Raw genomic sequence first — 26,564 nt, 5'->3', positions numbered from 1 at the left:
GATGGGAAATCTAAAAACTATTTTAATTTACAGTTCGTGCCTTCAGAGCCCAACTATTAAGCCAGTGTAATGTGTATGTGCTAGCATGTAACCTGAACCACCACATGCCGCAGTGTGCACAGCATAAACTCATTTTCACTGCCAGTGACTAAAATACATAAAGCTCAGCACTGCAAAGTTAGGGGACAGTGCAAAACACACTCAACAGTTAACATGTACAGTAATAGTTAATGAACTAAAATGCAACAAAAAGACAGAGCAATGCAAATCACAATAAAAGAATAGAAACTGACATAAACTGACAATGTTGTCTGAAAACTGACCACCAGAGGAGACGCGTGTTTATTTCTGGTTGATTAGACTTTCACACATTGTTTTGTGTATTTCAATCCTTTTTAAGTAGAGAAGAAAAAAATGCCACTGCATCCAGATTCAGAGGAAATATGGAATGAGCTCAAGTTCTTATTTGAACAGTTACAGTGTCGGTCCTCTCGCCTCTGAACGCCACCATCGCGTATTTTAAATCTAACAAATCAGGTGTGATTGAAGTTCAGACTTTCAGCTTTAATTCAAGGAGTTTAATAAATGTATGAAACAGTTTAGGACTCACTGACATTAAACATAATCCCTGATTATTAAAGTTCTGTGGTTTTCAGTCTGGGATTTCACAACAACAGACTTTTGTTGACTTTTCAGCAAAACATAAAGGTCAGAACACCATTATGTCAGTTTTACCTTCACACAGCTGTACTGGGACTTCAGTTTCTCTATTAAAATCCTTGGTGAGGTTTAAATCTGATACAGTGCAGTTACATGTTACACATGTCAGACTGAGAGGTGACCAGCAAACTCTCAGTAGATGTCCCTCTCACAGATCCAGTGTTTCGATCCAGTGTTGGTGTAGTTCCATGTTCCTTGTAGATCCATAAATACTTTGAAGTCATCCTCAGGATCTAATTTTGCAACTGGATTCCAGCCTCTGTTGAACAAGTACAAAGTTGTTACAGGTAAAACCCTGAAAACACCACAGAGTACTTTGCAGAGAGCTCTTAGCAGTGCTTAGAAACACACATCAACATATTGTCCTGCTGAACTATTTAACTTCCATTTGTCTTCCCAGTATTCCCATTATTACCAGTTATGCAGTTTTCACACATGAACTGCAGCTCTGAACTTTTCTATGCAAAATGATGCAGGACGCATGAGAACCATATACTGTAAATAAAAGATGGACGTTGCCACTGTGACATCACCCGTTAGTTACAAAGCCGTGTTTTTAAAGCCTCCTGAGGATCTGACCTTTAAATCCAGGAACATCACATACTCATCAGTCACCTTGGTAACCACACAGTCCCCTCCCACTAAAGCGTACCTGCTTTATCACCTGCTTTGAACATTAACAGGAGAATAAATGATTAAATGAAGATCACCATCCAGTAAATCTTAAACTGAGACCATGGACTCATAGAAAAGTGTTCATGAGGACTTGGATCACTGCAGCTGAAGGACATTTTCCCACAGACTTCAACACAAGCTGACCTGTGTATGCAACCACAGGAGACGCCCCCTGCTGGCTGTTAGAAATAATGCAGATTTATAGGATTTCTACATTATCTTGGTGAGAACATAAATGTTCAGTGTAGTCAGATCAGACCTGAAATGATCTTTAACAAACAGTAACTGTGTGGTGTGAGCGAGTGGGTGTCATGTATCCTGCCTCCTGCACACTCTCTACAGACAGCAGCTCCTCCATCAAGTATCTCCAGCTGGGACAAACTCTCTCCTGTTCTGTGCTACATGGAAAAAGCGTCCCGTCCTGATTCTGTGACAGTGTTCAGAGTTCATATGTGAAAACGCCCATAGCTTTTATCCAGAAGATAGATCACAATTTTATAAACTCTAAATTAAATTTCTCACGTATGTGCTAGTGGTGATCCGTCCACCCACTCCCACTTCCACGTCGTTGACCAGTCTTTTGTCTGTGCTTTTCTCTCCAGACCGATCCAGAAGTCTCCACGTTTATTCAGCTCTCTGAAAAATTCCTGACAGTTTGTCAGAAACAGGAATGATTAGTTTTTCGTCTCATTCCAGTTTCTATAGGAGTAGATTCATGTTTCAGGTTTTTTTCATTTTGTTAATTTTTACTAATCCAAAAAATAACCAACATGAAGATCTTACTCATAATTATTGATTTAGAGATTCCATATTTAAACAGAAAACACTGAACAGCAACGAGAGACACAAAAACATATCACATGTACCGCCGCACATATTTAAATCATTCATGGACGACTGAGCTCTGACAACAACATCACGTATATCACACATTTAGTATCTTAAGTTAACAGTTATGACACACTTACATGTTTGCTCCTGGTCTTTATCACCAGCAGATCTGCTCCTCTCCTCTCACAGTCTTTCCTGCTCTCACTCCAGTTTTTCCTCTCAGTAGAAATGTAGTAACAGCTGCACTCAAATCTTTTCCATTCTTTAAGAAACAACACATCGTCAACACAAGGTCCAGTTTCAAATCATGTAATAACAGTTTAATAAGAGTCAGTTTGAGATGTTTCTCACCTGTGGTGTTCGCCTGTGTTTGGTTGTTGTTTCCAAACTGGCAGTTCATCCTTTCCAGATCCGACGTCAGCTTCTGATTCTCGGACGTCAGCTTCTGATTCTCAGACGTCAGCTCCACATCTCATGAAAACCATAAAACGAGACAGTTCAGGATGTAAATACAAATCAGCTGCTGAAGGCTTTGACCTTTTGACCATGTTATTTAAATAAATGTGAGTCCTCACAGAATTTGTAGAAGACTGTAAGCCCCGCTACCAACAGGAGACACAGTAGACCCAGTATCAGGGCAGGAACTCTGAACTGGTCTCGTCGGGCTGCTGGGAGGTGATACTGAGTGTGCGCTTCTACAACGTGAAGCAGAAGACACAGTTGGATTAAACACATTTTAAGTTCCTCCTTCAGTTTATCTGAACAGATGAGATGAAAACATTTGATATTAGTGAAAACACCACGACACCTACTGCAGCAAGCAGCCACCAAACACTGTCTAACATGAGGGGAGATGCTAACAGGTGTTAGCTAGCTGCTTTTGGTTCATTACTACCTGAGCGAGGAGAAGAGAAGGCTAACCTCATCTAACAAGCTGCTGTTACTCTACCACAAATGTCTCGGAGCAACAAGGACGTCACGGCTCCAAGCAAGCTAGCATGTTACAAATCTTCTCTCCTGATCGAATAAATAAACCAACAACATCTATTAAAATTTCCTGAAATTATTTCAGGCATTTTACTGATACTTTTCAGTGTCACTGCCATATCTCTGCTTTCAGGCAGCTTTGCAAACTGGTTGGTTTTAAAAGAAAATGCTAGTGTTTCATATAAAGTATGATCAGCCCACAGTTAATACTGCACTTTTATATCTAGCATGGACGTCTTGATTCTTGTGATTCTTACCTCCGTGTCGTGTTGAACGAGCCTTCTGGTCTGCGTAGACGACCGAAGTCTCGTAGATGTCGACTTCTCTCTCCAGTCTCTCCTCTCTGTCGTCTCGGTTTCCATATTTAAATTTAATGGTCAAATCTGGATCCTCGTAAATGTGGGAAGACATTTCAAGGTGTGCGGCTTCCAGCAGACTCAGTTTTCAGTGCAGCAGAGCTGTCAGTTATGTGTCTCTGATGCTGCTGTCAGTTTCTCCGTCGTTCTGTGTCGAGCTGAAAAGGTTTGAACAGGATGTCGAGAGAAAGCTCTGGCAGGAAACCATAAACACAGATATTAGATTTTTAATGATTTGGAATTATAAAAGTGTTGTTTTTGTACATGTTTGCTTCTAAATGTATGAAACAGCAACAGCTAAAACAAAACAAACTAGAGAAAGAGATGCTGGCGTGCAGTAAAAAGGCCAATGTGTTCGAGTCTGTACGTGCTGTTTCTCCACTGACAGATGTGATGATATGAATGTGCCTCACTCATGTCCTCATTTGACACCATGAGATAAAAGATAAAAAATGGAGCTGAAGAAGTTTCATAGACCAATAAGAAACAGTTTGAAGGTCATGTGGCACATATGGAGGAAATGGCTGAATGACGTGGACGATCCAGCCGGACGTACTTACACTGTAACTCTGCATTTCACTAAAATCTAAAGACACGGAGTACTACACAGGAACAATTAAAAATAGGTTGTGATAATTGAGGAAATGATAATAAATGTAATAATTGTGAAAGCAGGATTATTCAGGGAGTCCTTTTAATAATTGGAATGATTGAATATTAATAATATTAATTCACCAATGTCATCAGTTTTGTACCAGGCACGCACATCTAATCTTTTTAGTAACCTCATTATGACAGACCATAGTCATGCTCATCAACAAACATTTGGAAACAACAAAACATTAGGCTCCGCCCTCTGCAGGGCCAGTGTCCAGGTTTTCTTAGTTTTTCGGTTGAGTTTTGATCTGTAGAAATATTCTGTAGCTGTAACATTTCCCATGTTAGAAAAGCCAGTTACAAAGTAAAAGCATTTTTAAGATAAGAGATAAGATAAGATAGAACTTTATTAATCCCTCGGGTGGGTTCCTCTGGGAAATTCGACTTCCAAAAAAAGCACAGCAACGACCGAAGTTACAGTTACAGAACTGTTATATATATATACACACACACACACACACACACACACACACACATATATATAAATACAGAGACAATATAAATAAAATATACGAAGGGGATAAATAGAATAAATAGGAATAAAAATAAAAATACAAGTGAATTGCACATTTCAAGTATTGAGTCTATTGCACCGTTGACTATTTACAAAAGTATTGCACAAAAGGTATTGCACAGTGAGGTGCAGAGGCACTACAGCTTAGTTGTTCCCCCCTCCTTTGTCCTCCTGTTTCCCCTCCCTCTCCCCTCCAGAGAGGAGTTAAACAGTTTGATGGCGTGTGGGACAAAGGAGTTTTTAAGTCTGTTAGTTCTTGACTTTGGGAGAAGCAACCTGTCACTGAACAGACTCTTCTGATTGTTTATGGCCGTGTGCAGAGGATGCCCAGCATTGTTCATAATGTCCAGCAGTTTCTTTAGTGTCCTTTTCTCTGCCACTGTCACCAGAGTGTCCAGCTTCATGCCGACCACAGAGCTAGCCCTCCTGATCAGTTTCTCCAGCCTGGATGAGTCCTTCTTTGCTGTGCTGCTCCCCCAGCACACCACAGCATAGAAAAGTACTCCAGCAACCACTGACTGGTAAAACATCCTCAGGAGCTTCCTGCAGATGTTAAAAGACCTCAGCCTCCTGAGGAAGTACAGTCGGCTTTGGGCTTTTTTATACAGGTGCTCTGTGTTGTTTATTATTTGCTTCAGAGCTGAGCAAACATTAATGCTGCAAACAACAAAGTTCACTAATCAGCCCTAAATTTTACAGAAAACACAAATCTAAGAAATATTTAACAAGATTATTAAACCAAAGGGAAAAAACAGACTGTTCACAAACGAGGCGTCTCTGACCTTTGATCAGTAACTTTTAATGTTCGTCTGCTTGCACAGATCGCGTTCTGATCATTATGAGGGAAATACACCAAACTACGCTTCATCTTTAATAAGGAGTCTTTAAATAACCTCGGACTGGATTAATGTCTAGTTTGAACTTTCACATGTTTGTAGTGACTTTGTGACTGAAACGTATCACGTAGCTGATCATAAACCCACTTCCTCCTCTATGAACTCACAAACTGATTTCCTCCCGAGTATTTGAAGCCGTCTTCTCAGACAGCAGGACTCGTTGTTGGTGGAGTTAGACGTGTTATTATTTCAGTTAAAGCACTAAAACTGATTCAGCTCACTGCTTCCACTGTTTGTGACTCTACCAGCCTGAGCTCATTTCCCACACAGATATTATAACTAGATCGGTTATGTGGTGTGTTTTGAGGTTTAGGTAACACAGAAACGTAATAATGCACAAAATATAGTGAACTTAATCAAATCACTATAAAGACAGAATTAAGTAATTAAATAATGAAATGATGCAAAGCCTTTTTATCCAGCCTGATAAATACAACGCTCCCTGTTTAATCAAAGTCTGCTTTCCAGGTTTGTGTAAAATCCAGCAGTCATTGTAGCTGAGGGGTGAATGTTACTGTACACTGATGCATGCACGTATTTGAAAATGATTAGAGCTGCTGTGTGTGGCGTGTCTCACCTTCTTGGATCTTGGATTGGCTCCGGCCACCCTGTGGTTGGTCAATTGGTTCATGGGTCACCTGATAACCAGTAAATCTCTGGGAAAGTGTCCCACATGACCAGTTAAAGCCACCATCACCACCTCAGAATATCCAAACCTGCACGTTTGCCTACATCACATCCATGTTTTTAGCACATTAGCTTCAACTTTCTCTGTCCTGCTCTCTTTAGGGACCAACTGGTCCTGTTGGAGATACGGGTCTTCCAGGACCTCAGGGACCCCCAGGACGGCAAGGACCCAGTGGACGCTCCATTATTGGACCCCCGGTGGGTTATACAGTTTTCAACAACCTTTTAGTCTTTTTTGTTACTTTTTTCCTTAATCTTTGATTTAAAGTGTGTCGTTGTGCCTGCAGGGCAGTCCTGGAGAGAGAGGTCAGAAAGGTGATGTGGGACAGCAAGGAACTCAGGTAATAATAGTGATCAGCTTTTATATACTGACAGATCGCAGCTCTCATTGCACTCTGAGTACGATACCAACACTCAGCTTCTCATTTCTTTACATCAAGTGATGCTTAAACACATTACTGTGCTTTCATAATTGAATATAAATTATTTAGAGAGATAATAAAGATCAAATTTAGACTGTGAGGTGGAATTACCTGTTACTTAGGAAAGAAGGAGACTTCCACATCACTTCTAAAATCCTTCACTCTCTGCGAGTGTTTAACCTCCTTTCATCCCGATGTCTGTCATGTTGTGTCGACCTCGAATAAAACGCAGGTACAGGACTTCATATCCTCAGACTAAGGCTACGTTCACACTGCAGGCGAAAGCGCATCAAATCCGACTATTTTGACCCCATGTGACCCACATCCCATCATGGTGTGACAGTGTGAACGGCACAAATCTGACCTGGGTCACTTTCGTATGTGGTCCTGAATCTGATACATATCTGATGTTTTAGAAAGCGACTGCTGTTTGATGGTCATGTCGCATTAAATCCGTCTTTTACGTCACTGACACAAGACAGACGCCAATTATCAGCGCCGGAGAAGACATCGCGAACGCTTCCTGGCCATCCAGCGTAGATGTCAGTGAAACTGTTGGGAAGACAACGTTGGAGAAACGTGAACATTTTATTTGTATAATCTGCAGATTCTGACAGAAATCTATCCTTTGAAGCAGCAATAAGGATCATTATTAGGCCAAATGTAAATAACAAACAAAATTGGGAAAGATAAAGTCTGAAACAAGTCTTTACATTAATCAGTCACACAATACTGTTGGTCTGGGTCTGAACAGAGCGCGTTGTGTGTCTTCTTTTGCACATGCGGCCGCGTTGAGGGTTCACACAGGAGCGCGTTTGCTGTCGCATTTTATTTGTAGTGTGAACAAGCAGACAAAAAGATCGGATTTGATCATTAAGACCTGCAGTGTGAATGCAGCCTAAAAGTGTCCCTAAGAGTAAAAGTCATGTCATGGGAGCACCTGTGAGTACTCTTCTCTTCGGAGGTATTTAGGAATCGTGCATCCAGAGCTGCATCACAGGCCCACTCACATATAATGAGTTACAGACACTGATCTTGATGCATGTTGAGGTTTAGGGCTGGTGTGAACGTGACCTGCAGTGACCTCTGCTCTCCTCGTGCTGTTTCAGGGGGTTCCTGGAACACCCGGAGGTCCAGGGAGGGAAGGACCTCCAGGACCCAGAGTGAGTCATAACAGACACACTAATAATTCAGCTGTTTGACAAGTTTGTTGATACTACAAATATTAACAGTCAGTAAACCACTGGGATGTTGTCAAATACTAATATGAACAATATAACCTGTAATGTAGATATTTTATCATCTTCACCTCTGATACTGTTCATATGAGTACTACTGTAGTAACACTGTTATATCTGTAAACTGTCTCTACTGTCATTGTACTACTTTTGTTTTTTTCTAGATTATATTAAGTTATATAATACCTGAATAGAATGAGATTATGTACAATTCTATAAACTGATCTGCAAATTTAAGACAAATTACATATCAGATGTTGAATTTGAGGCATTGGATTGATTTTAAATATGTGCTAATTTGGGGCAGGAGCAACAATGAAGTACAAAAGAGGTGCGATGCTTTAGAAAATGACACGTTAATGCACGGCACGGCTCCACGGAAAGATGAGTGGAAAAGAAAACAGAAGAAAGATAAAAGTTTCCTAAAAAGTCCAGAGGTTGAAAAAGGGAGACAGTCGAGCTGCTGTCAAATGAACAAAAAGACCCTTACAGAGCGAAGCAGCATCTGTGGCCCTGCAGCGCCCCCCTCTGGCCACAGTAGAGTCAGCATCACAGCCAAGGCTGGAAAGAGCGAGACACAGCTGCTGGGTCAAAGTCATCGGAGGAACTCTTTAATCCTTTTTTATTATAACATCTACTTTCACCTTCTCAGGGACTGCCAGGCAAAGATGGCCCCCCAGGCACACAGGGCCCCCCAGGAACCATCGTAAGTCACTGTTGCTGTTTTTGTGAATGTTTTGGAGGATTCAGAGGAGGATATATGTGCATGCAATGCCTGCAGCTTCTCTGTTAGGCACTTAAATGTAAAGTTTAATTAAAACTGTGACTTTAGGTGATAATGATGGAACTGGGTCAAGCTGGGCAGGGCTAATAAGCTCAGTCAGGCGTGTACAACAGGAACAACTTTATAATAATTCAAATAATATAATTAAAAATTGCTTTTGATTTCTTCAGGGAACTCCGGGAGCTCCAGGATCCCCAGGAAGTACAGGCCCTCCAGGAAAGCAGGGAGAGCTGGGCCCACCGGTGAGTCTGTCAATGAGTGGAGCTGCCTATCCCCATTAACCAAACTGGGCGGGGTTTTTAGCTCTTAGAAGGAACGCCATCATTTGTTTTATGAGCATGAGCTGCTGCATGTGAACAGAGACGCAGGAGGCAGCAGAGTGCAGCGAGGTGAGCGTCTGTCAAAGAGGTTAACAGCTTCCTGTCCAGTCTGAAGCTCTAGAAGCTGTTTGACACATTCACTGATATGTGGAGCTCAGTGTTTTGTGTTTATGTCAACAGAAAAGTGCTGTTTGAGCCTTCACCTCAGCCTTTCAAATGGCCAACACAAATCCTTCTTTCTTTCTCTCAGAGGCTGGCAGTGTCGTTATCCTTCTGGGTAAACGCTTGAGTGAACAGATCCATCACTGGTGCTGACGGCTCCTCTTTCTCTCATTCTGTTTCTACATCAGGACTTGTGTTATGTTGCTGCGATGACTCAGTGGCAGGAGTCACAGTTCACTCAAAGTCATTTTGTTCTCACTTAAACGTGTTTATTTCTGCTGTGAATGTGGAAGCTTTTGGAGCCTGCCTCTAGTGTTCAGAAGAGGAACTGCACTTATGCATAGCCTTAATGTTTCAGCCCCACAGTGTCGTTATTGCAATGTGTTAAAATATTTTGCCAGCAGTGGAAATAAACTAAAAATTCAAAGAGTTTCAAGCATTTAAATCAGACTAAAGGAGAAACAGGTGGGACAGCAGCTTCATGCAAAATGCAGCAAAGTGTCTCAGTTTGATCTCCAGCTGTTTGCAGAGTCGCTGATCAGTATGCAGGCTGTGCATGTAAACCTTTGTCTGCAGTCCATTTGCTGTGCTGGTTTCTACTTCAGCCACTGTAAACAGAGGTGTGTGAGCGCTCGCTGCTTTCGTATTTATTCCTGATTATGTGAAAACTTCATGGAGAGTAAATCACATTCGAAGTGCAGCAACAAAGAAAACACTGGACTCTGTGGGCGGTGATACAATCTGCTGACAAATGATTATTCATCACTGTGATAAAATCTTTATAAGCATGTAATTACAGATGCATGGGTGGCCTGCAGAAAGGCCTCATCAGCTCTTTACCTCATGCTGGCAGATTCGTAATGAGAATTTAGTAAAATATACAGTAGTTCAAGTTTTGGGTATTAACACTGTTTCCATAAATACTACATTCTGGGTTGTATTTTTTAACACTTTTTATTCTTTCTCACCTCGATAAACATCATTCAGTGAAAGTTTTGTATTAGAAAGAAGCACCGAGGTCACAGCAGCTCCATCGAAGTTGGTTTATTATGTGTTTGTTCCTCTGTTCTTCCTGGATGTTTGTCTGTTTCGTTATTATTATAAACACGGCGTTAAGTGACAGCGCTGCACAAATATTCATATTCTCTGTTTCGTGTCGACACATTTGAAGCTTTTAACGATGTTTCTTGTAGATTTGCCCCAGACTCTGAGAGGGAACGTTCCCGACAAACGTACCACCATCACAGTCCTGTAGGCCGTAGGCCTCTCGCTGGTCTCGACACGTTCCTGAAATCTAATCCCCTCGATTTAGGACGTGTCTGTTTCCCTCTGAGACATGTCAACGCTGAAAAGTATAAACATTTGAAATTATGTTTTAGTTATTATTCATATAGATAAAGATTTCCAACATTTTAAATAAATGACAAAAACAAGCAGGCTGCAGTTTAATCAGGACAGCAAGATGATCAACATGCTGCCCTGACGAGAGAATCACCTGCTTCATCTTGTGTTCGATGCTTCACAAGTTTGGAGGTTTTTTCCTGGTTTTTCATGAATTCGTTTCTCTTGCAGGGACCTGCTGGAACTAAGGGAGAGAAAGGTGAACGGGTAAGCTCTCTGTCTTCATGTTATTACTTCCCCCCAGTCACAAACGTCCTGTCTGCTGACCTGCATATAGAGATATATTGTTGTGTTGCAGCAGCAATGTCAAACTCAAGGACACACAAACAGTATAATAATATATATTAATATATGTTTTATTACTATGCAGTAAACATTAGTCACTGTTTCCTTCGTTGATTACAATAATGAAATATCAACATCATCCAATAAGTAAATACAATATGTGTGTATTTGAGTTTCATAAAATAAATTTACTTTAAATTTGCTGTAACTAAAAATTTGACACTAGCAGCTGAAAAAGAAACGAAACAAATCTGCAGATTTATGAGTGAATTTCAGTCCTAATAATTTGAGTCTGTAGCGCCTTCATAAAACGCAGAATATGAATCATTTAAAAACACTCGCACATAACTACGTGTGTTTTATATGAACATCGTGTGTTTTTTCAGGGAGATCTCCAGTCGACAGCATCAGTTCAGGCCATTGCCCGACAGGTCTGTGAGCAGCTGATCCAAAGTGAGTTAAAAAACCCCAAACCTTTATTTGTTAATAATAATAATAATAATAATACTAATAATGTTTGACCTGAACTGTTTTCAGGCCACATGGCGCGCTACAACAGCATCCTGAACCACGTGCCGAGTCCTCCGGTGTCAATCCGCACAGTTCCCGGACCACCGGGAGAGCCTGGTCGAGAAGGACCCCCAGGACCACAGGGAGAACAGGGACCCCCGGGCAGACCAGGCTTCCCAGGACAAAATGGACAGAATGGGCAACCAGGAGAAAGAGGCAAGTTTAACAAAACAGTAAAACTCTGTTACTGTTTAAATCAGTGTGAACTGAGGGGCTGCCACACGGCCCAGTATAAAATAAATACAAAATTATTTTGAACTGCAAACGATGCAAAGCTGCACTGGTTCAGTCTAACAGCAAAAAATTAATAAAAAGTCAGAAATGTGCAGGAAAGGTCGAACTTCCTGACTTTCTCCATGTTACAGTGTATCTGTATGGAATGACACAAAATGTAGAAATTTAAGCAGTATTTATTTCTGTTGTGTGTTTCCAGGACAACCAGGAGAGAAGGGTGATAAGGGATCTCCAGGTGTGGGTGTACAAGGACCCAGAGGACCTCCAGGACCACCTGGTAACTTACCTGCTAAGCCTTTCTGAACCATCCCAGTGATGCAGTGAAGAAAGTCCTGAACATGATTGTCTGATTAGTAAAAGAAAAAATGTTTCACATGTTTCACATGGATCATTAAGATGTTGTAAAATCCACAAATTCAACAGAAAATATAATTTTTTATCAAATGTCTTAACTGACATGGTAAGATTATTATTTTTATTATTAGTATTAGTACTAGTGTTGTTGTTGTTTTTCTGAACTGAACCAAAAAATGTGAACAAATTGTCTCTAAAATTAAATAGTTGATATAATTTTTCTGTAGTTTTAGTTGTTGAGATGTTATTAAGTTAATTCTGAGTGCCATTTAAAAATGTCTTAAACATTTGTTACCGGGAAACGTCTGGAAGTACTTTAACTACTCGACTCTGACCATAAAACCATTAAAATAATCACTTTGATAGCTGCACAGTGTTTTTCTGTCCTCTGACTGACAGAACGCAGGAGAAAACACAAACACATGTTGTGATAACTTCGGGCTCACAGTCGGGGTTCTTATGACTGATGATGAGTTTGACCACAGAGTGATTCTGTAATTCTAACATTCAGTTTTGTTTTCTAAACTCTTCATCCTCTTCCTCCCAGGTCCCCAGGGACAGGGCAGACCAGGTAGCTCTGGACCCTCAGGACGACCTGGAAATCCCGGAGTACCCGGTCGGCCCGGAGCCCCCGGACCCATCGGCCCCCAGGGGCCTCCGGGTTACTGTGATCAGAACTCCTGTGTGGGCTACAATGTTGGAGGTACGTAGTCTCAGAAATATGAGGAAACTATGATCCACCAGTGTTATCAAGACTCTGATTCTGGTAGTTTTTAATCGTGCTGCTTTCTCTGGAGTTTTTCATCAAAGGAAAATACTGAGATCTTTGCTCTGGAGCTCTTTGCCCTGGAGCTCTTTGCCCTGGAGCTCTTTGCCCTGGAGCTCTTTGCTCTGGAGCTCTTTGCTCTGGAGCTCTTTGCCCTGGAGCTCTTTGCTCTGGAGCTCTTTGCCCTGGAGCTCTTTGCCCTGGAGCTCTTTGCCCTGGAGCTCTTTGCCCTGGAGCTCTTTGCTCTGGAGCTCTTTGCCCTGGAGCTCTTTGCCCTGGAGCTCTTTGCTCTGGAGCTCTTTGCCCTGGAGCTCTTTGCCCTGGAGCTCTTTGCCCTGGAGCTCTTTGCCCTGGAGCTCTTTGCTCTGGAGCTCTTTGCTCTGGAGCTCTTGTTGTCAACCACATGATTAAAGCAGCAGCCTCCACCGTGACTGTTGTGTAATTACAGCCACAGACTGAAGAGGCTGTAATGAGACAAACCTGCATGTTTGTTCAAATATGTGAACAGAAGAAACTTTTTAACTGAGCATGAAAACATTTCACTGCTGATTGTACTTGGACTGAAGGCATGAGGACAGATGTTCAGTTCTTGTGGTTCATTTTCACACTGAAAAGCTGCCACTGAGTTAAACAGAGTGCATGTCACAGAAGTGGGCATGAAACACTGCGTGTATAAAGGTTCATTTACACTCTGGAACCCTGCTTTCAAAAACTGACAGAAATTTAAAACCTCATGAAGCTGAATTTAAGAAAAAAGTGACGTCCGGCCACAAGGTGGCGCTAAACATGTTCTAAGAACTTTAGACACTTATTTCTTAATTCCACCTTAACAATCAGTCTGTGCCGGTCTGTGAGAGCAGCCTTCATGGTGTAAATGAGCCTTTATACATTTAGTGCTTCACATAAAGTCATCCACCCACACTCAGTGTATCTGAAGGTGAAACACGTTCAGATACACTCACAGCTAAGATGCAGGATTCAGTTTCACAAACACAGAAATTCATCTTCAGTGTGTGATTTTTACATTTTGTACAATTTCAAATATCATGCAGCGCACTGGGCTCAGAAAACAGACTCGATGCAGCGACAGAGATGATGTCTTTAACCATTTAGCCTCAAAGTGGTCGTGCTACGGACTTTAAAGGCTCATTTCACCCAAAATAATCAACTCTGAGCAGAATTTGTTGAGACAGTTTGTTTCTGAACATTTGAGTCAAAACAGCTGAGTTTTTAAAGTTTATTTATTCTGCTGCTTCTTATTTTAAATATCATACACAGACTTTTACAGTGGTAGATTTTTCTGTTGATGCTAAAGATGATCAAAATGAGGTTCAGTTTGTTGAACTGAGACTAGATGTTGAGTAAAGATGCTGATTATTTGACTTCAAAGTGAAAAATAAAAGAACAGAATATTTTATTGTGGTTAAAACTCATTTAAACGACAGATCTTTGAACATCAGCTCTGGAAGGAAGTAGAAGGAAAAAGCCTCAAAAACATGTTTTATTCCACACGTGGTCATAAACTCTGCATCTTAACATCTCAGTTGGTGCTAAATCACTCTGTGCAGTGAGTGTGGGTTTAATGTGTTGCTGGAAAGATGCTCCATGCAGGGTTTTCTAATGCATGCATTAGTTATTAAATGTCACCATATAAACATTCAACAAATGACTTTACAAAATCCACATGAAAGTTGCAGGTGATGAAGCAGCACTGCAGGCAGATGTTACCTTGCAGCATCAGTCTGTTCTCCCTCCTGCTGCAGGCAAAGACCCAGGAGGCATTTCTATCTGAGCAGCTTCACAGCTGATCCCTCACATGCATCCTGATCACTGTTAGTTTGCACCAATCACAAGTCAGCAAACATGTTTTTGAGAGGCTAAAGAAAACCCTGCAGGAGTCATCTTCAGCATGTTCTGTGCATGTTGGTGCTACATCACTGATGTGTTTGAGGTTAAAGGTCACACAGTGGCCTAAACGGAGCTGTGCAGCTTGCAGTCTGCAGGGTGGTCATGTGAGTAATGTCTGCATGTTGTAATCACTCTTCTGTCTCTGTGTTTGTGTCTCCACATCTCTGTCTTCACCTTCTTTTATCCCCCATAATAACCCACAACAGAATATTACTGAGACGTTCACAAATAATCAAACAGGGCTGTGCAATTCATTTGTTTTGTCTCGTGCTATAAATCCAATGCACCCTTTTTCCTTCCCAGTGTCCACTTTCACCCCCTCTCTAAAACCTTAAATCCCTGACAGGCAGTGGCAGGTTCAATGTAGCACCATCAGAATTATTGCTATGATCCAAACAACCCCACATGTTAGACCACATGTGACTTCAACCATGATGTGGCTTCAGTTAAGTTTGCATACACTCATGATGGGCGGGAATGTGGTAGTAATTTGGAGCTTTTTAGGATTTCTTTGAACTCTTCTTTTTCCAGGCTGGAATGATTGTAAAGCTTAAATCTTTAATGACTTATGGATCTGGATTAAAAGTATGCAAACACCCAAACTAATATGTGGTTAAATATACCTTCAGGCAAGCTGCACTTCAACCAGATGCTTTTGTTAGCCATCAACAAGCTTCTGGCATATTTCTGACCTGATGATGGACCACTCATCCAGGAAGAATTGGGAGGGATCATTTAAATTTGCTGGTTTCCTGGCAGACATTCCTGATCTGTCAGAGGACTCACAGGACGTTGACCATAATCATAACATTTTGTAAGAGATATATTGCTCCCAGTATTACACAGACATGAATTACTTAGAGAACAACATGCAATTATATATCATCATCTGAGCTGATCATCAGCAGATGTAATCTTAACCACATCAAAGACCATTATTATTATTACTTCCTGTAGTTGTAGATCCCTAAAAGTCAAACGTAGATTTGGTGCACATGAATCTAGAGTGGCTCACTGAGGTGCCGTATACAAACAGCACTACTTTATGTGATGCATTTGTTGCTTGTTTTAATTTTTTGTTGTATTTTTTAGGAGCAAGAAAAATATGGAATTATCAGTAGTTTGATAAAGAAATACTGTGAGCATTGACACGGTCGTCCTCTCCTTACCTTTTCTTCTAGATTATGATCGTCCAATTCCTCTTTTTTAATTCCCAGACTCCACTGACTTAATACAAACTCCTGTAACTCGTCCTAAACACTCATCTGCACGACAACTTTGAATATTTTTGCACGTTAAGTATCCAGATGCTTATCATTTGAAAGACAATATCTGAAAACATTGTTACTTAAAATATGACAGTTTGAATGATGTCATACTTGGCTGGTAATACTTAGACATTTGTACAAAATGTCTCACAAAACGTAAACATCAAAGCTCAGTCTGACTTATTTAAAGCTTTTTATCCTAACGACCCTCAATATTGTCAACACTGACTTTCTAACCCAGACTCACACATCCTGACTGGGTAACCCAAACTTTAAACTCCTCACCTTATTAACTGACTCATAAACCTGACCTGGTAACCTTTGGTAACCCTTGTCTCTGTGTCTCTTGCTCCTTCCTTCTTACCCACCCCTTTGTTCTTGCTAACCCAATCAAAACCCTACAAATTGCTCCAAAACACTGCTTCCTGTGGTGGCGGGGTCGGCCATCTTTGTTTTGGGCTTTTCACTGCCTATCCGCCGGGCTGCTGGTTGGCTCATTGCCTGGTTGGTCGGCATCACAGAAGGCGAGGATGTCACTGACGGCGGCGCTGTCCCCGCAGTCCAACTACCACCCAGCGTCTTCCAGAACTACGGTGAGGTCGAGGAAGACGATCCGTACCGCTACTACCAGCCCAACTACCCGGCCCCTCGACCAGTGGCGCCTGATGATCCCGCACTGGCCCTGGGTGACATTGAGCTGAGGTCTCCTGGCGTCTACCGCACCTCTCGGAGTGTGAAGGAGGAGGAAGAGAAAGTCGGGACGAAGAGGCGACTAAAGAGAGGCGCTGCGCGGACTAACTGAGAGGAGTTGATTCTGATTGGGCGGCTCGGAGCTGCTATGGACTAATCAACAAGTGCCTGATGTAAAGGATTTCTTATGGACATTGTAGAGGGACGGGAAGGGATACCAGTCGGGACTATTGTAACATCTATGCTACATTAAGAAAACTTTCAAAACAATTTACATTTTGTTTTTCATTTGTCAACAATATTGTTTGGAAATCGTCGGATCTTAAAGAGGGTTCATGTTTCACAGGTGAACTGTTCTCACAGACTGTATAACAAAGGTTCATGTAGCCACCAATGACGTTCCCCGCTGGTTTCTAACGTTTCGTTTTGAATCCTGTTTGGTTTCCTGATGCTGTTTAAAGAAGCAAGGGATCAATGTGAGAAACCAGTGGAAATGGTCAAGGGGTCGTGACCTCTCAGTTCATAGACACATTAAAGTACAGTAACGTGTCAAACTGGGCAAAAACACAGCCGTCCATTATTTTTAACTGCTTCAATAAGGATCATGGGGAGGAACAGAGTCTCTCCTAGTTAACACACAGTGAGTGGTTTATCACAGGGCTGTCGGGCTGTTTGCTTCAACCAGTGGAATATTTAATTCTATCCACAAGAAGGGAAACCAGTACAACAAGAGACATAACCACTTATAGATACACATGGAAAATGAACACTAGGAACACTGGTGCCCTTCTCATTGTTCAGTCATTAACAGTTGTGCTTTAACATGAACTGACCAAGATGTAAACGATCTAAATGGGCCTCAGAATGTAAATGTCTTTGAAGCAGAGTTTGAATCTCTGCAGTCATCAGGACACAGCTGCTGGATCCCAGGTTAACTTCAATCTACGACTCTATACTCCATCTACTTTAATGTCTGCATTAAATTCTGTCATTACAAAGTAAACACAGCTTGAAGCAGATTGTTGAACAAAGTAAATAAAACCCTGACAAATATCTAAATGTACCACTGCTTACCTTCAGTCCCTCTGATGATAAATGGTCCCTCAGCTAAATCAAACCTGCTCGCTCAGTCCTCACAACAGCAGCTGAACTGCTCTGAACTCTGCATCTACACACCGATGATCTAAACTAATGGAGCCTTAAACCACGCCCCACTTTATCATTTTTATTCTTTATTGGACAGTTGATTAAATAAAGTGGGTTTTAAAGAAGACTGAAAACGACTGATTTTGACCCTGAAAGTTTCAACTTTAAGGTCACAGATCGACTATGTCAGTTTCCCCACAGACTTCTGTCAAACGCTGCCACCTTCTGGTCATCAGAGAGAATTTAGGGTTCAAGGCTAATCAGACGTAGAAGCTACATCCTTCTTTTATATACAGTCTGTAACTGTCCCTGTGGTCGTTAATCAGAGACTCGTCTGTCATTTATATTTTTAACCTGGTTGGTTAAGTGCCTCCAAACGGTCCAGCAACAACTTATTTCAAACTGTCTCCTTCATTATTTTTTCTTTAAAGCCTGTTAGTCTTACAAGATTTTATTTTACTCTGTTGCTTCTCTGACAGAAAAAATAAAATAAAAATATCCAAAAGGTTTTGATTTAAATTGCAAAGTGTTTGATGACAATGATGTAATCTGTTAGTGTGTTGGTCCTGTCCTGCATCAGTCTGATTATTACCTCCAGTGTCTTTGTTTTAAAGCCTTTTTATGTAAAGTTTTGCATGTTTTTGTTTATTTCAGTTACCATGCAGTGTATCATTTTCTAATCATAGAGCCATACAAACATTTTATTGTTACATATTCATATTATTTTGTAGTGCAGGTGTTGTCGCAGTATTAAGCTCAAACTGGTCTCTGTGTTTGGGGAGGCTGATGAAAATATAAGTTGTAAAAACTGAGATTCTTTCTGTGTAAATGTATTTTGGTTCAGTTTGTCAACCCACAGTTTTACTCAGAGAAGCAAATTTAACAAAGTTTAGTTGGAAAAAATGTTATTTTTCACAACGCTCTGTTTCTTACTTGGTGTTTTTATTTAGTTATCACTTCATTTCTTGTCTTTATATTCAGACTTTAATCCTTTAGTCTCATTGTCTGAATAAAATCCCAGTTACGTGGAGGACTATGCTTTTATTCAACCTTGTTTGATGTGAATTTGGCCAGAATTTGAACTTTGAACTTTCCTTCTGAGTTTAGTGTTTTGAAGCCTTCAGGTCTGTGAGGAGAGCAGTTCCCTCTACACCTCCGACCAGAATGTTTAAAAAATAAAATCGAGGAATTAATTTATTTTTCACTGGTGTTGATTTCTGAGAACAATAAAACTGAAGTACAACCATCAGTGCTGCCTGTGTGTGTGTTGGTTGTAAATGTGTTGCTGGACTGAAGTCTGATTAAACTTGAAGTGAGCAGGAAGCCTGTTGGAGCTGCAACAGCAGGAGGCTGACTGGAAACTTTCAGGTGAGTTGAAGTTTAAAATTACACACATTATATTTGTTACACAGCAGACGATATTTAATATATTTAAGGGACAATTTACATTAAATGAAAGAAAAACTTGTGGTGACCAGGAACATGCAGATGTGATCTGACAAATGTTCATTAAGGACCCATAAATGTCCATAACACCAATTCTGGGACCAATGATCAGCCTGTCCACCCGTCCCCACCTCTGACTGCTCCAACAACAAAGCACCAGTCAGTTTGTAGCGCCTCCTACTGGCAGAGGGCCCACAGTCCTGTTAACACAAAGCTCAAGGTGGGATCCTGACGTCACGTTCATTATTGAGGTGAGTCTTGTTTTTCTCTTCATGGAGGTCACACTTGTTCACACTCATCCTTCGTTTATATGTTTTTGTTAAATCTACACTGACCTGTACCCCGTGCTGTGACCTACACGGCAGCCTGTGACCAGAGATGTAGCAACACGTTGCACAACGATGTTAAAATGCACAAAACATCTTCAGTTTAGAGCTGACACGTTTGGGACGTTGCAGACAATTACAGATTTTGTTCATGTGCATTTTGTCTAAAGAGTGAAACATTTCAAATCTGACACGACATCAAAATATTTATGCAAACAAATCAATCTTGTTGCTGAACTTTGAATTAATCTTTGACAGAGGTCACTGGTGGTGATTAGACTCTTATCTTCCAATATTTATTATATTGGGAAATATAATGAATATTGTAAAAATAATGAAAAAGCATTAAACTAAAATTTAATGGGTAAAAAATCATGAAAATATTTGAAGTTGAAAAACCTGAAAAACACCCAGAACTGTAGTTTTAGGACCAACAGGCTGATGAATGAACCAAGTAAAGCAAAGTAAAGACAAGCTGCACTTTGACTTTTATTAGAACAATTTGCTGGAACTACAGAGTAATGAAGTACTTCAAGGTTTTGTGTGGATGACTTCCAACCTTACTGTACAGCACAGAGCACAGAGGGACAATATATGTAATCAATATATGATGCAGAATGAACAAGTAAAGACTGTAAGCTGAGTCTGAGGCTCATGCAGGACATTTCATAGTGAGGTGTCTTTGGTTGGATTATTCAAACATTTACATCAAAGCACCAAACTCATTTCTCACAGATGAAGGTCGTTGAATGAGAATAAGATAACTGTGTCCATCTCCCATCACGGTCACAGCAGACTCCATAGTAACCAGAATAAGGATCTGACCATCCTGTTGCCCAGAACCTGTCAGAGAGATCAAATCTGATATGAAACTGGACTAAACTCATAACTATTGTCACATTCATATAAATATGCGTCTCTTTTGGAATATTTCCAATATTTGCTGTATTTCTTTCCCAGGTTTCTCGCCCACTTTCCCTCCTTTAGACTTTTCTCTGAGAATCATCATGCACACTAAAACAGCTTTCAAGCTTTGATGAATATGAAATCTTCCTGCTGTAAAAATGGAGAATAAAAAGAAGTCAGAGCTGACTTTCTGCTGTTTGAAACTGTTTGTCAGCTGTTTACAGACATCACTTTGAAATGTGTGTCTATCAGGTCATATTTACTGAAGCTTCTTCCTTCATATGTTCTGAAGTTTTACAAACACCAAAGAAGAAGAGACAGGAATTCTCTGAAACACTTTTTGTTCTGTGAGAAAAGAAACATTACAGCACAAAAACATGAAGACAAATTGAACAAAGTGAAATGTGTCGGTCGCTGCTTTGAACATGTTTCAATCCTGATTCCTTCAAACTGACTTGTTGTAACTGAACGTCATCACAGACTGCAGATGAAGAGAGTTCAAGCACAGCTGTTCATTCAAAGGAGGATTTCTGCTTTTCTTTACATTCAGTTTGTGGGGCTGTTGGAAAATAGCTCAGCTCATGTATTGCTGATCTATCTTCCAAAACATCCATGTTTCACTTCTAAATAATAACTCTGGAATAGAAACAAACTAATGTCTCACCTTTCTGTCAGCGCTGATCCGTCCACCCATTCCCATTTAGATCTTCCTGATGTCTGTTTGGATCTCAGACCAATCCAAGACTCTCCTCCAAATTTACTGACAAATTCCTGTTTGAGAAGAGACACAAATATTGTCTCCAGTCATAATTCAGCACTTCTGTTGTAGTGACATCATCTTGTGAACATGTCTGAAGGAAGAATAACTGTGATGAAACTTTTCTTCCATTGTGCAGAAATCAGAAAGAGCCAAAGAATCAATGAATATCAGCTCCTCCTGTAGCTCAGTCAGTGTTGCAGTGGAATCAGTGTTAACAAATCATTTGATTCAGTTGGATTGAATCAGAAAAATAATCTGGATTATGAGGATTTCTCTCATTTTATAACATTTCTGTGTAAATTAAATGTTTGTCAAATGTGTAAAAACTTTACGTTTGAATGTGTCTGCAACAAAAAAGGAGAATCCAAGAAATCCATCAGAGTGGAGACAGGAAGCAGGTCACAGACTGACAGCAGGTCAAAGACACAAGTAACAGATGACTGTCAGCTCCATCAAAGATCACACAGACATGAACAAACACACCCACCTGTTCCTCTTTGCTGTTTATCATCACCAGATCAGCTCCTTTATCCTGACAGGCTCTCCTGCTGTCAGACCAAGTTTTCTTCTCAGTGGATTTAAAGTAACAGCTGCATCCAAATCTCGTCCATCGATCAGGACACTTCTCTTAAAGTCAAACACATGTTTTAAAGTCAGACTTTGTGTCCTGTTGTATCACATTAATCTTTGGTTCCTGTCATTTTCCCTGTAAATGCTTCATTTAAACTCAGGTTTTCTCTCTTATTCATAATGAACTGAAACTTACATTTATACAGAGAAACTGTTACACAGCATCAAACATTTAGGATTCAAAACAAAGACACAATCAGGTTATCACTGTGTAACACTGATGTTTTCTATCAGTTATTCAAACTTTATTACCTTCTATCTTCTCCTTCAGCTTCTTCACTTCTTCCTGTAGCTGACTGTGGTTTTTACTCAGTTCATCATAACGGCTCTGTAACTGAGTCAGGCTGGTTTTTGTGCCTTTAGAGAAAAAAGATTCAAATTAAGTTAAAATGTTCTACAAATATATCTGTGATATAAGAACTTGGTGTTTGCTTACCTTGAAGTTCATCCTGGAGCTCACTCTTGTTCAAAGCACCTGAAATATTTCAGTGAAACCAAAATAAAATAAAATAAAATGAGTGAAACGTTGAACAGAAATAATCTTCTTCCTCTGCTTTGTCAAATATCAATAAGAGTCAGAAACTTGCAGCCATTGTTCTTTAACATGTCCTGTGGGTGGAGGTGTTAGAACTACAGGAAATCTGATGAGCTAAATACGTATCAACTGTGAACAAAAACCACTGACAAGATTCAGAATAATTGTGCTTCAGTGTGGAGGAAGAAGGTGAAGAGTCAAACAGCATTTCTACACCTGTAGTCAGAGATGTTATCTATATGCTTTGAAAGAATAGATTCTGACTCATGTGACATGTGCCTGTTCTCACTGAAAATATGTCTTTTTACATTCAGTCAAAGCTGCTCTGAGGCTTCAACACTTCCTCTTTCTGCTTATTTATAATTAATAAATGTTTCTTCCTGCAGCTTCCAGGAACTTCCTGCTTTCAGACGTCCTTTTGCAGGCGTCTCTGTTCTCACATCATAGATTTGTGATGTTTCTGCTGATCCAGCATTAAGTCTGTCACAGCTCCACCAGGAGCTAAAGGTCAGCTGAAGATCATCAACTGATTTAAAACATAGAATCAAACCACCTTAAAATCCAAACATCAGCAGCTGCTGGGAGTTTTCTCTGTGTTGTTGTTTTTGTTATTGTGGAGTCTTTACCTGATAATATAAAGAACCTCGAGGCAACTGTTGTTGTGATTTGATGTAATAAAAAAAGATTCATTGATATATCCCAGCAGATGAATGGAGCTAACATTAGCTTGTTAGCTACCTGCTTAATACACCAAGTGAACTAACTAGTCGCACAATGACAGACGGCCACTGTCTAACATAGTGTGGCTGCACCTGCATCAGTCTGCAGCAGATGCTGCTGCCTGTCTGCTTTGTTGATGTAATCACAGAATCAGCGTGTTGAGTGAAGAGTTTGAAGGAACAACAAGAACATTCACTCCACAACACACACAAGATATGAGCCAGGAATCATGCACACAGACACACACCTGCTAATCAGTGCTAAGTAACAGACTGATGAAATACTAGAAGCTCAGTCAGCAAAACCAACGTGTTGGTCAGGCTGTACCACACAGCAGCTCATATTATTGATCAGAGAATTCCATTTAGTAAGTTAGTAAAATTGATATATATGTAGCACTTTTCACAGATGAAAAATCACAAAGTGCTTTACAACAAAGAAAATGGAAAATGGAAAGAATGGATATACAACAAATAGCAATTAAAACAGTGAAATAAAATAAATAAATTAAAAGCTTGCTTATATAAAAATGTCTTCAGCTGCTTTTTAAAAGAATCAGTGGAGTCTGTACAGCATACTGCATTTCGTTGCCTTGTACCTGTGACATGTGCAATGACAATAAAGTGGAATTCTATTCTATTCTATTTTATTCTATTCTATAAAACCAGTGGGAGAGAATTCCACAACATTGGTGCCGCTGCCTGAAAGGCCCGATCACAACTAGTTTTAAATCAAGTGCTTGGGGCCACCAACTGTCTCTGACCTGATGACCGTAGAGCTCATTTCAGCAGGTCACATATGTACTGGGGAGCCTGAACCTAAAGGTTAATACTAAAATTTTAAAATGAAACCTAAAACTTACAGGCAACCAGTGAAGGGAGGCCAAAACTAGAATAATATGGGATCTTCTCTTGGTGCCTGTAAAGAGTCGTGCTGCCACATTCTGCACAGTCTGAAGACGATTTAAAGCTGATTTGTTAAAACAAGTAAAAAGGGCATTACAAAAAAATGATAAAAGTATGAATAATCATCTTAAGTTCAGCCTTTGACCCCATTAGTCTGACTTTTGAAATATTCCTTAAATGATAAAAATGCCACCGTGCAGTTTTTATGAAGAGGAAACTATCCTTAGAGACCAAAACTCATTTGGTCCTGAATGGAAACATGTTTTTACTGCAGCAAAGGTGCTCATGTTAACATGGGAGTCTGTGGGGACTGACTCGCTTTCAGCATCAGCCTCCAGTGGTCATTAAAGGAACTGCAGTTTTTGCTGCTTCTGTGTTGGCTTCATGTACCTTCCTTGAAGGAAGCACATGACATTATAGTAACAAGTTTGCTGTTTGTGTGTTTTCCAGTGAAGTAGGAGAAACTCTGCAGTGTGGGAACAGGAACTAAACACAATCAGGTCTGCAGCATCAAATCATTTCACTTCTAATGTTCAAAATCAAACATCTAACATATTGGAATCAAATTCCTCACAGCGTGTCATGATTCCCACCACAATCAGCAGATACAGCACTCCCAGGTTCACTTCAAAAGCTCTGAACCAGCTTCTTCTCACAGCTGGAAGCTTCTTCTCGGTGTGAACATCTACAAAGATAAAACAAAAAGTCCATTTATGAAGCACTAATGAGAGACTTTGGAGCTTTTTATTAATCCTCACTGTAGGAATGATCCCAGTAGAAAGTAAATCAGATTTACCAAACAAATTAGTCGAGTTTGTTAAAAAGTTACAGGAACTCAAACAAGGACAAAGTAACATTAGTCCATTCCAGCTGTTGTGATCGGTCGGTGCATTTCTGGCCACTTCTTGGTCGCAGCTTTTGAATAGATCAGTGAGAGAAAAACAATCCTCCTCTCAATATAAGGACTAAATGAGCAAAACTATCCTGATGGACGTGAGGGAACGTAGAAAGAAGTGTAGAAACCTGAGGGACAAATATGGAGGAGAGTCCCAGAATATTAGTTTCTATGACGATCATCTGCACGCGGGTCAGAGCTGTGAGGAAAGTGTAATGCTGAGGAACAACCATGAACTGTGGAAACTTTAAAGCTGATTTATAACAGAGTGGTGCTGGGTGTGTGTTACTCTGTGTTTGTGCTTCAGTTACACTCAGTTAGCTTTCTGCTAGCTGTTTCCATCAGTTTGCTTCTCTCCTCTCTACACTCACTCATACTGCATTTTGATGCAGCTGAACTCACAATGAATCTGCATCTTTCTGTTCCTGTTGTCAGACCACAGAACAACTATGACCTACTGATTTAAACGTGCTGCATTAACTACAGGGGGAAGCTGCTAACACACTGCAGCTGCATACCAAGCTGCTGCTCTGCACCTCTGAAAGACGCATTTTTGGAAGCACAACATTGTCGGACAAACTCGACATTCACATATGTTTAAAACAATGACTGTGTGGACAATCTGGCTGTATTTACAGTCATGTTATCACTTGGAGAGGAAGCAGAAAGAGCTGTGCTGCTCCTATTGGCTGCTTCTCTCTGTCACTCACAGACCTCTTCCTGAAAGCAGAGCAGCAGCTGAACCAGTTTGACTTGAAGCCACAGACACTGAAACAGTCCGACGGTTAGAAACGGAGCTCCTAACTGGGAGTAAACAGGCCCAGTGCAACAAATGATCTGTGTGCCAGTTTGGACTGGAAACATATTCTGGGCACATGTGACACGAACACTAATATGTCTTAAAGTGGTCGGATATCAGAGCTTTAAAAGACACTGAACAACACTTTCATCACCAACATTTTCTTTGGTTTGGTCACTTTGATGATTTCCTGCTTACCAGCTTCTTGTAGGCCAACGTCAGGGTGCTGCTCTCCATCATCTAACACCTCCACCTCACTCTGCTCTCTCACTCCTCCATCCTCTTGGGACCCTCTGCTGTATTTCACCCTGAAATCTTCAACACTTTGAATTTCTGTAGACATTTTGAGCTGAAAGATCTTTGAGCAGCTTCACCGTCTGTCTGTGTCTTTAAGTCCGACAGCTTTGAAGAGAAAACAAAGAGGAAGTAAAACAGGACGAGTCACAGTTCTTCTGACACGTCAGGAGGCGTCAGACTGTCAGTTATGTACAAATGAAAACAAGATTCAACAAGATCTGAAGTTCAGTTACAAGAATGTAAAACACTGAAAGAAGTTTTGTTTTTAATATTTTCTATCACAGAGATAATAAGCTTTAACTCAGCAGCTGCAGTATGTTTATAATAACACGGCTTTGTTAGACGCTGCCTTCTACAAACTGTAAGTACATCGAAGCAGCAGAGAGAAGAAGTGTTTGTGACACAGGAAATATGTCAGAGTGAACTATTTATTTTTACCAGCACAGAAACTAACAGGGCAGCGTGGTGCTGCAG

General features: G+C 40.5%; 3 protein-coding genes across 11 annotated transcripts in view; 1 reads left to right on the top strand and 2 right to left on the bottom strand.

Annotated features, from left to right (window-relative positions):
- col14a1b (collagen, type XIV, alpha 1b) overlaps positions 1-19,120 on the top strand; it is a 160,559-nt gene extending 141,439 nt beyond the window's left edge. For 5 of the 9 annotated variants that reach the window (XM_085261530.1, XM_085261528.1, XM_085261524.1 and 2 more), the window contains 11 exons: positions 6,426-6,521; positions 6,611-6,664; positions 7,855-7,908; positions 8,636-8,689; positions 8,938-9,009; positions 10,822-10,857; positions 11,322-11,388; positions 11,473-11,661; positions 11,939-12,016; positions 12,641-12,796; positions 16,557-19,120. In XM_085261530.1, the coding sequence (XP_085117656.1) occupies positions 6,426-6,521; positions 6,611-6,664; positions 7,855-7,908; positions 8,636-8,689; positions 8,938-9,009; positions 10,822-10,857; positions 11,322-11,388; positions 11,473-11,661; positions 11,939-12,016; positions 12,641-12,796; positions 16,557-16,837 (1,137 nt within the window). In that variant the 3' untranslated portion in view covers positions 16,838-19,120. Of the gene's footprint in view, positions 1-2,621; positions 3,201-6,425; positions 6,522-6,610; positions 6,665-7,854; positions 7,909-8,635; positions 8,690-8,937; positions 9,010-10,821; positions 10,858-11,321; positions 11,389-11,472; positions 11,662-11,938; positions 12,017-12,640; positions 12,797-14,973 lie in introns of those variants that run through there. The other 4 variants (XM_085261523.1, XM_085261526.1, XM_085261527.1 and 1 more) reach the window with 4 other exon arrangements.
- Positions 610-3,624, bottom strand: LOC146548525 (uncharacterized). Its single transcript, XM_085261532.1, has 6 exons — positions 3,471-3,624; positions 2,802-2,921; positions 2,578-2,697; positions 2,364-2,488; positions 1,918-2,042; positions 610-979 (listed from the first exon to the last, which is right to left on the bottom strand). The coding sequence occupies exons 1-6, from the start codon at positions 3,622-3,624 to the stop codon at positions 853-855; spliced, it is 771 nt and encodes a 256-aa protein (XP_085117658.1). The 3' UTR covers positions 610-852.
- A 271-nt stretch (positions 19,121-19,391) lies between the features above and the next one.
- Positions 19,392-26,195, bottom strand: LOC146548523 (CD209 antigen-like protein C). The gene is made up of 7 exons (XM_085261363.1): positions 25,992-26,195; positions 24,674-24,784; positions 22,376-22,414; positions 22,192-22,296; positions 21,797-21,936; positions 21,214-21,320; positions 19,392-20,486 (listed from the first exon to the last, which is right to left on the bottom strand). Exons 1-7 carry the CDS (start codon positions 26,134-26,136, stop codon positions 20,366-20,368), a joined length of 768 nt encoding a protein of 255 aa, XP_085117489.1. The 5' UTR covers positions 26,137-26,195; the 3' UTR covers positions 19,392-20,365.
- Positions 26,196-26,564: the final 369 nt, after the last annotated feature.

This window comes from Mchenga conophoros, linkage group LG22 (assembly GCF_057382185.1).
Source record: "Mchenga conophoros isolate Kocher_MC1m ecotype Shallow Benthic linkage group LG22, M_conophoros_male_GT1.1, whole genome shotgun sequence".
In the NCBI taxonomy this organism is placed as follows: Eukaryota; Metazoa; Chordata; class Actinopteri; order Cichliformes; family Cichlidae; genus Mchenga; species Mchenga conophoros.
The sequence above is the reverse complement of the archived record's forward strand: the minus strand, read 5'-3'. Positions and strand labels throughout refer to the sequence as shown.

Excerpts from the sequence above, each read along its gene's own strand:
- LOC146548525 (XM_085261532.1), bottom strand. The coding sequence starts at position 3,624 with ATGTCTTCCCACATTTACGAGGATCCAGATTTGACCATTAAATTTAAA. Across the intron at positions 2,922-3,470 it reads TCGTTCAACACGACACGGAG|AAGCGCACACTCAGTATCAC; the intron begins GTAAGAATCACA and ends TTCACGTTGTAG. Across the intron at positions 2,489-2,577 it reads AACACAGGCGAACACCACAG|AATGGAAAAGATTTGAGTGC; the intron begins GTGAGAAACATC and ends TGTTTCTTAAAG.
- LOC146548523 (XM_085261363.1), bottom strand. The coding sequence starts at position 26,136 with ATGTCTACAGAAATTCAAAGTGTTGAAGATTTCAGGGTGAAATACAGC. Across the intron at positions 24,785-25,991 it reads CGTTGGCCTACAAGAAGCTG|ATGTTCACACCGAGAAGAAG; the intron begins GTAAGCAGGAAA and ends TTATCTTTGTAG. Across the intron at positions 21,937-22,191 it reads GCTGAAGGAGAAGATAGAAG|AGAAGTGTCCTGATCGATGG; the intron begins GTAATAAAGTTT and ends TTTGACTTTAAG.